Raw genomic sequence first — 8196 nt, 5'->3', positions numbered from 1 at the left:
AACAATAATTAAATATTTTACAAATATTGTATTTGTTTAAATAATAGATTTTAATTTTATATATGCATATATAGGCTATAACCATGCTTTCGTAGTAATTAATATTTATAATAATTAAAATTTGTTTCTAAAGGGTTTGCTAAAGGGTTTTGTGCTAAAATTGCAGTGTTACCATATTTAAAATTTGTTTATTAGGCCTAAATTAGCTAAACAAGTTTTTCAAAAAACTAGTGGGTGGGTGGCATCGTGCCTTAAGGCAAATTGCTGGAACTTCCCGTACCGTAACGAAATGTTCGAGGAATACTGAATGTTTTCAAATAGATTATTATTAATATATATATTGTAACATTGTCTAATATTTATAATAATTATATAAACTGAATTGCAAGTTGAAATTATTTGTTTAAAGTATATAAGAACTATAGTCAGAATTAAAAATAAAATCTGAATTATTTTCGATATACAAAAAATTAAAAAAATCTTAAATTTTTTTTCAAAATCAATTATGTTGTTAGTTAGAAAGTTCTTTGAATCATTCAATCGGACGCTTAGTTCTCTCAAAAACTGCCATTTTTTGGCTGCGCTGCCTTTGCCAAAAACTAATAACCACTTCTCCCAATCATTACTAATTGAATGTTTTTAGGTCATTCAAATCTGATGCTCCGTTCTCTCAAAAAGTCGATTTCTATTTTCTGCACTCTTTGCTCCGTATCCCCGAAACGGCTAGACCTGCTTTTGCCAAAAACTAATCAGCTCTTTTCCCTATCGATAGGAATCGAATGTTTTTTGAACCATTCAAATCGGTTGATCCGTGCGCCCGAAAACGTGACTGAAATTTGTATCCATACATACATACCCCCCCCACACCACCACATCCATTTTTTCTGAGGTATGCCAAAATGTTCAGAAACCTTCAAAACGTCGAGAAATGTAAAAATTTTCAATTCCGATTTTTGGCCCATTACAATAACTTACCCTACGGGAAGTTAAAATGTCGAATTGATAATATATATTTTAATAATGATTGTACACATAGATAAAAAAAAGAGTATATGATTGTGTATGTTTAAATTAGTGATTTACCAATTCTAATCATTCAAATCAAGCTCCTGCTAACAACCTGATTCGAATCAAGTGAGTTTCATACGATCGTATGAAACCGTAAAACATCAACAAAAAATGTTGAATTGATAAATATATATTTTAATGATGATGATATTTGTTCAAATTAGTGATTTGCCAATTCGAATCATTCGAATCAAGCTCCTAACAACCTGATTCGAATCACATTCTACTTCATTCGAATCAACTGAGTTACGATCGAATCAACTGAGTTCCATACGATCGTATGAAACCGTAAAACATTAACGAAAAAAAGTCGAATTGATAAATATATATTTCAATTATGATGGTATATTTTTAAATAAGTGATGTGCCAACTCGAATCATTCGAATCAAGCTCCTCAACAACCTGATTCGAATCGCATATTCTACATCATTTGAATCAACTCGTATGAAACCGTAAAATATTAACGAAAAAAAGTCGAATTGATAAATATATATTTTAATCATAGATAAAATATTAATAAATAGATAATTATTTTTAAATAAGTGATGTGCTAACTCGAATCATTCGAATCAAGCTCCTAACAACCTGATTCGAATCACATTATACTTCATTCAAATCATAGATAAAAGAAGAGGATTCGAATCAACTCGCATGGAACCGAAAAATATTAACTATATACAATTTGTAAACATATATTGTAATCATATAAGAGCATAAATTTTGATAAACATAAAAATATGTCAATAAATATAAAAAATAAATTACATCATGCGAGCCATCCGAATTCAACCGAATCCGGTTGATCCGAATTGAATCATTCGAGTTTCTCACTTGATCCGAATCAATCGGCGGTTACTCGAATGATCCAAATTATATTTTTAAATTAATGATGTGCCAACTCGAATCATTTGAATTAGTCTTCTTTTATCTATAATTTGAATCAAGACCCTAACAACCTAGGTTGAAGAATCAGCTGATTCGAATCAACTCGTATGAAACCGAAAAATATTAACTGTAATCATATGTTGTATTCATATAAGAACATAGTTTTTAATAAATATAAAAAATTTAAATAAATGTAATATAACAAAATGATTTAAATCAAGCGAGCCATCCGAATTCAACCGAATCCGGCTGATCCGAATTGAATCATTCGAGTTTCAAACTTGATCCAAATCATTCGACGGTTACTCGAATGATCCGAATCATATCCGAATTATATTTTTATATTAGTGATATGCTAACTTGAATCATTTGAATCAAGCCCTTAACAACGTGATTCGAATCACATCATACTTGATTCGAATCAACTCTCTTATGAAACCGAAAAATATTAACTATAATGCAATATGTAAACATATATATTGTATTCATATAAGAACATAAATTTTAATAAACATAAAAAATAATGTCAATAAATATAAAGAATGAATTAAATCATGCGAGCCACCAGAATTGATTAAACAACCGAATCTGATTGACCCGAGTTCGGATTGAATCATTCAATTTTATCACTTGATCTGAATTATTCGAGTTACTCGAATGATCCAAATTATATTTTTATATTAGAATGATGTGCCAACTTGAATCATTTGAATCAAGCCTCTAACAACCCGATTCGAATCACATCATACTTGATTCAAATCAACTCGTATGTAATCAAAAAATATTTACTATATGTTGTATTCATATAAGAACATAGTTTTTAATATATATGAAAAAAATTCGACAAATATGATAATGCATTAAATCAAGCGAGCCAACCAAATTCAACTGAATCCGATTGATCCAAATTGAATCATTCGAGTTTCTCACATACTTGATCCAAATCATTCAAGTAACTCAATAAATAGTATTAATTATTTTGTTCTAAATATTTAAATATTGCCTAAAACTTTTATTATAAAATAAATATGATAAATAAAGATTGTGTACGTTTAAATGATAAATTAAACAATTATTAATAAGTTCTATTACATGCTTTTATAGTTCCGTATTAATGAATAATTACTAACAAATCGCTTTACATTGCTTTAAATATTGCAAGTTTTATATATATTAAATATTTTACAATATTTAAAACATTAAAATTTGTTTGATTGATATTAATAAATATTTTAATAAGGATTTTATTTGTATAAATTATAAATAAATCAATCCTTCAATAGTATTTTAGTTTGTATAGAATAATAACTACAAACAAATAGAATTTATTAAGTGTTTTGTTCTAAATATCAAAATTGCCAAATTTAAACTATTATTTCATTTATAATAGTGAATATATATTTTAATAAAGATTGTCTTTGTTTAAATAATAAATTGAATAGTAATAAATAGATATTCATGCATTCATAGTTACGTTTAATAGTTGCTAACAAATGGAATTTGTATTTTTGCATTAAATATTGCATTGAACCATATTTATAAAATTTGTTTAAATATATATATTCTATTGAAGCTTGTATTTGTTTAAATAATAAATTAAACAAACATAATATAATATAGTATTTATATGGCCCTTATAGTTCAGTACTGATTAATAATTATTAACAAATCGAATTACTTTACATTGCTTTAATTATTGCAATGTTAGCTAGAAAATTATTTAAAACTTTGATAAATGTTTATAAATAATAAATTATTTAATAACAAATATTGATTGTGAATGAAATAAATTGTTGTAATGTCAGAGATTACATAAAAACAATAGGTAATTTAATTAATGAATTACTTAATAATTTCATTCATTAATTAATATTACATTTACGCATACTTTTTCCAAATTCAGATCCAAACGATTCAGAATAACAAAATTAGTCAGTAACTGCATTTTCTGGCAAAGATTGAAATAAATTGTGAGATAAAAGAGCATACAAAGAACTATAAGTAATTTAATTAACCAATTAATTACTTTTTAATTTTATTAATTATAATTAAATTTGTACATATTATTTCCAAGTTTAGTGTAAACGGCATTTTCTGGCAAAGATTGAAATAAATAGTAAGAATAAAGAGATTACAAAGAACTATAAGTAATTTAATTAACAAATTACTTATTAATTTAATTAATTATAACTAAATTTGCACATATTATTTTTAGTATCAAACAATCCAGAATAAAATGAAATTAGAAAACTGGATTTTCTGGCAAAAACATTTGTAATAATTAATGATGACACGAACAAACAATATTTGTAACACAACTTCCAAACATTATTCAGTTTGATATTACTTTACTTTTATATTTATGAATATAAAATGCATATATTTTTCTACAAAAGCCCCTGAAAGTCTTCAAGTTTAAAAAAACACTAAATATATTGTTAAAAATATATTTATTACAGATTGTTTATAAAACTACTGAACTAATTAACCTTAAGACTAACAATACAAATTAAAACATCGGGGGAACACACAAAATTATGATTACAAACTTGTTCTTAGCATCAGCGACTGTAACAATATATTATAAAAGCAATAATCTAGTCTTTGAAAAATCTTTATTTAAAATTATGATATAATTGAAGTACAGTTCTATATTAAAATTCCTCAACGTACAGAGCATCGACTTACAGCAATTCACTAACTATAAAACTTTAAACAAAAGGGCAGAGGGGGGCAGGCATTACATTTGAAATAACTATCTATTTTTATATATATCTAATATGCATATAAAATCGTCAATGCCCTATAAATTTCGAAAATTTATATTATATTATTATTATTATATTAATTGCCGAGTTTTTTTACTTTTATTAAACCATTACAGGAGCCCCTGGACCTCCTTTCTTGCCGATTAGAGATTTGTGGATGTGAGGAATGACACCACCTCCTGCTATTGTCGCTTTGATCAGGGAATCCAACTCTTCGTCACCACGGATGGCCAGTTGTAAATGTCTTGGGGTGATACGTTTTACCTAGAGGGTAATAGATAATTAGTAATGGTAGTAATTGACACATAATAATAAAAATAATAAATTGTAGTTGTAAATAGGATGTAAAAATTATAAAAATGGACCAAATTGACTAGAAAGCCAATCTAAACGAGTTACAAATACATATGTTTATACAAACTTAGGTTTATGCTTTCAGAAAAGTGCTCCAGCAAAGTTAGAAACAAAAACAATAATTATGACCACGATTTTTTAATAGAATACTATATTTATCATTGTGAGCAAAACTACAATATCTTAAATACATTATAAGAGCACAAGGAGCACCCTAAGTACGTATATACTAGATTATAAAGCCAAATTATGAAATAATTTGTGTTTTCAATATACAAGCACATTGTTTACATTTCCATGGATGTTGTAAAAATAAATTGAGCTTGTAAATGTGAAAATGAAACTGAGAGGACCCCCAAACATGAATATGAGATTGTGATTTAAACATCGATCACGATTTATATATGAAATTGTATGTATATAATAAATTTATCCTAAAAATGCTTGATGCATCTTCAAAGGTGATTATGAAAGGAAATTAGTATACATATGAGTTCTGTAATAGTGAAAATAAACTTGGAGTGCCCCCAAGCATGAATATGACTTTGTAATAAATATTGACCATGATTTATATTGGAAATAGTAAGTATATACTAAATTGAACATTGTAAACAAAATTAGAAGTATGAGTTTGTGGATGTAAAAATAAACTTGGAGAGGCCCCAAACATCAGTACGAGATTGTATAAACATAAATAACATAATGAACGTGATTTATATTTGAAATAGAAAGTATGCGCTTAATTTATGCTAAAAATGCTTGTTGTAAAAAGAAATTAGTATACACATGAGCTTGTAAATGTGTAAACAAACTTCGTGTGCCTCAAAACATGAATTTGAGGTTGTGGTAAACAAATAATAGCAACGATCATGTTTTATACTTAAAATAACAAGCATATACTAAATTTATGCTAAAAATGCTTGTTGGCACTTTCAGTGGACCTTGTAAACAAAAATAAGGAAGTATATAAGTTTGTAAATGTATAAATATACTTAGAGTGCCCCCAAACATGAATAAGAGGTTGTGGTAAACATAAATAACATGGACATGATTTATATTTGAAATAGTAAGAATGCACTTAATTTATGCTAAAAATGCTTGTTGTAAAAAGAAATTAGTATACACATGAGCTTGTAAATGTGAAAATAAACTTCGTGTGCCCCCAAACATGAATTTGAGGTTGTGATAAACAAATAATAGCAACAACCATTTTTTATACTTAAAATAACAAGCATATACTAAATTTATGCTAAAAATGCTTGTTGGCATCTTCAATGGACCTTGTAAACATTAAGAAGTATATAAGTTTGTAAATGTGAAAATAAACTTAAAGTGCCCCCAAGCATGAATAAGAGGTTGTGGTAAACATAAACAACATTATGGACAATGATTTATATTTGAAATAGTAAGTATATACTAAATTAATGCAAAAAATGCTTGTGGGCATCTAAAAGACACTACAATGGCCGAAGGAGCACCTCAAATGTGTAAACTAGGTTATAATCCGAATAATGAAATATTTTATGTTTTGAGCACTCAAAAGCATTGTTTATACTAAAATGGACGCCACAGGATGATTTTACAAGTGAATTCATCAAAATTGAGTGTGTAAACAAACAAGGAGTGCCCCCAAAACTTAGATATGAGGTTATGAATCACAATATCGATTTCTAACATATCACAAGCACTAACAAGTATTGTTTACAAGCTCGTAACCGTTTCTAACCCAGTTTACACTTGATTTATTACTATATTTGTTATTATTTACCTTCAAATCCTTAGAAGCGTTTCCCGCCAATTCCAAAACTTCAGCAGTCAAATATTCCAAAATAGCCGCCGAGTAAACAGCAGCCGTGGCCCCCACACGTCCATGACTTGTTGTTCTGTTCTTCAAATGCCGATGGATTCTTCCGACTGGAAATTGGAGCCCCGCTCGTGCTGAACGAGAAACCGCTTTCGCTTTAGCTTTTCCTGAATCTTTTCCAGCTTTACCACCAGCCATTGTTCGATATTAAGAAAGAACTGATTTTACAGAATTTAATTTAAATATTCAGGATATTTTTAAGTCTTTTGAGACGTGTATAAGCCGCGCTTTTGTAACTGATTGGGAAAGCGACGCGTTGCCCGCCAAATGTACGATTATTGTGAGGTAGGCAGCGACACCATGAGCCACGCGCGGGAACTAACATCGAGGGCGCGAATTATGAATTCAATTTTAGAAGTATTTATGTAAAAACATTATAACAATGTAATATATAAATAGAAATAAAAAATATATTCCAAATACTGCTCTAAATATATATTACTTTAATATTTTTAAATATATTAGTTGAACTCATAGATAAAAGATAAGTAAATGAAAGAAGAGTAGAATTAAATTCTTGCACTGACTGTACCTGTACACGAAATGGCGGCACTTTAGAATAAACCGCGACATTCAAATTTCAAACACGTTTGACCTAATTTTACGAAACCATTACAATATTAATTTATGAGTGATTTATAGGTACACGGAGTTGCTGTAAGTCTATATAAAAACTAATGCAGAATATACAATTTCAGAATGTGGAAGCAAAATTAAGAAATTGCCAAACCACATCATTAATGAAATTAACTTTATATAGAAATTGATATAAACTTGAAAGTATTTTTACTTTTATTTATGTGCATTCATGCTTATTTGAATGTTTTACCAACATCTACATTTTTTAAGTAAAATCAAATAAGACTTTCGATAAATATAAGATAATAAGACAAGACTTTCGATTTCTTAGTTTTGTATCTTAATTTATATAATAATAAATCCAAAAGTATATCAAAACATTCGTAAAACAAGTAAAATATCTTATACATTAAATTACATATATATTACAATTTAATTGTAAAATTAATAAAAATTTAGAGTTTGCTTTGGATGAACCGAATTGTATGCGTTTTCAAATTTTAAACCTGTTAAAACTTTATTTTATTATTATACAATAATAATTTCAGGTTTTTTCAAATTCTTCATATCAACTGATGATTTCATAAAATAATCTTTCTGTCCTAGTTTTTCAAAGGTTTATAAATATATTTCATTATAGATAAATATATTTTAGGTTCAGTTTGATAACTGAACTC

The 8196-nt window shown here is 27.5% G+C and overlaps 1 protein-coding gene across 1 annotated transcript; it reads right to left on the bottom strand.

Moving 5' to 3' along the window:
- Positions 1–4477: 4477 nt before the first annotated feature.
- On the bottom strand, positions 4478–7201 carry LOC113373838 (histone H2A.V). Its single transcript, XM_026614114.1, has 2 exons — positions 6845–7201; positions 4478–4986 (listed from the first exon to the last, which is right to left on the bottom strand). The coding sequence occupies exons 1-2, from the start codon at positions 7076–7078 to the stop codon at positions 4825–4827; spliced, it is 396 nt and encodes a 131-aa protein (XP_026469899.1). The 5' UTR covers positions 7079–7201; the 3' UTR covers positions 4478–4824.
- Between the last annotated feature and the right edge of the window lie 995 nt (positions 7202–8196).

This window comes from Ctenocephalides felis, unplaced genomic scaffold, assembly GCF_003426905.1.
Source record: "Ctenocephalides felis isolate EL2017-DRISC unplaced genomic scaffold, ASM342690v1 CF-g0.4_SCAFFOLD_00845, whole genome shotgun sequence".
NCBI classification, from domain to species: domain Eukaryota; kingdom Metazoa; phylum Arthropoda; class Insecta; order Siphonaptera; family Pulicidae; genus Ctenocephalides; species Ctenocephalides felis.
The sequence above is the reverse complement of the archived record's forward strand: the minus strand, read 5'-3'. Positions and strand labels throughout refer to the sequence as shown.

Coding starts and splice junctions, on each gene's coding strand:
- LOC113373838 (XM_026614114.1), bottom strand. CDS start 7,078: ATGGCTGGTGGTAAAGCTGGAAAAGATTCAGGAAAAGCTAAAGCGAAA. Junction 4,987..6,844: donor ACGCTTCTAAGGATTTGAAG/GTAAATAATAAC, acceptor ATTACCCTCTAG/GTAAAACGTATCACCCCAAG.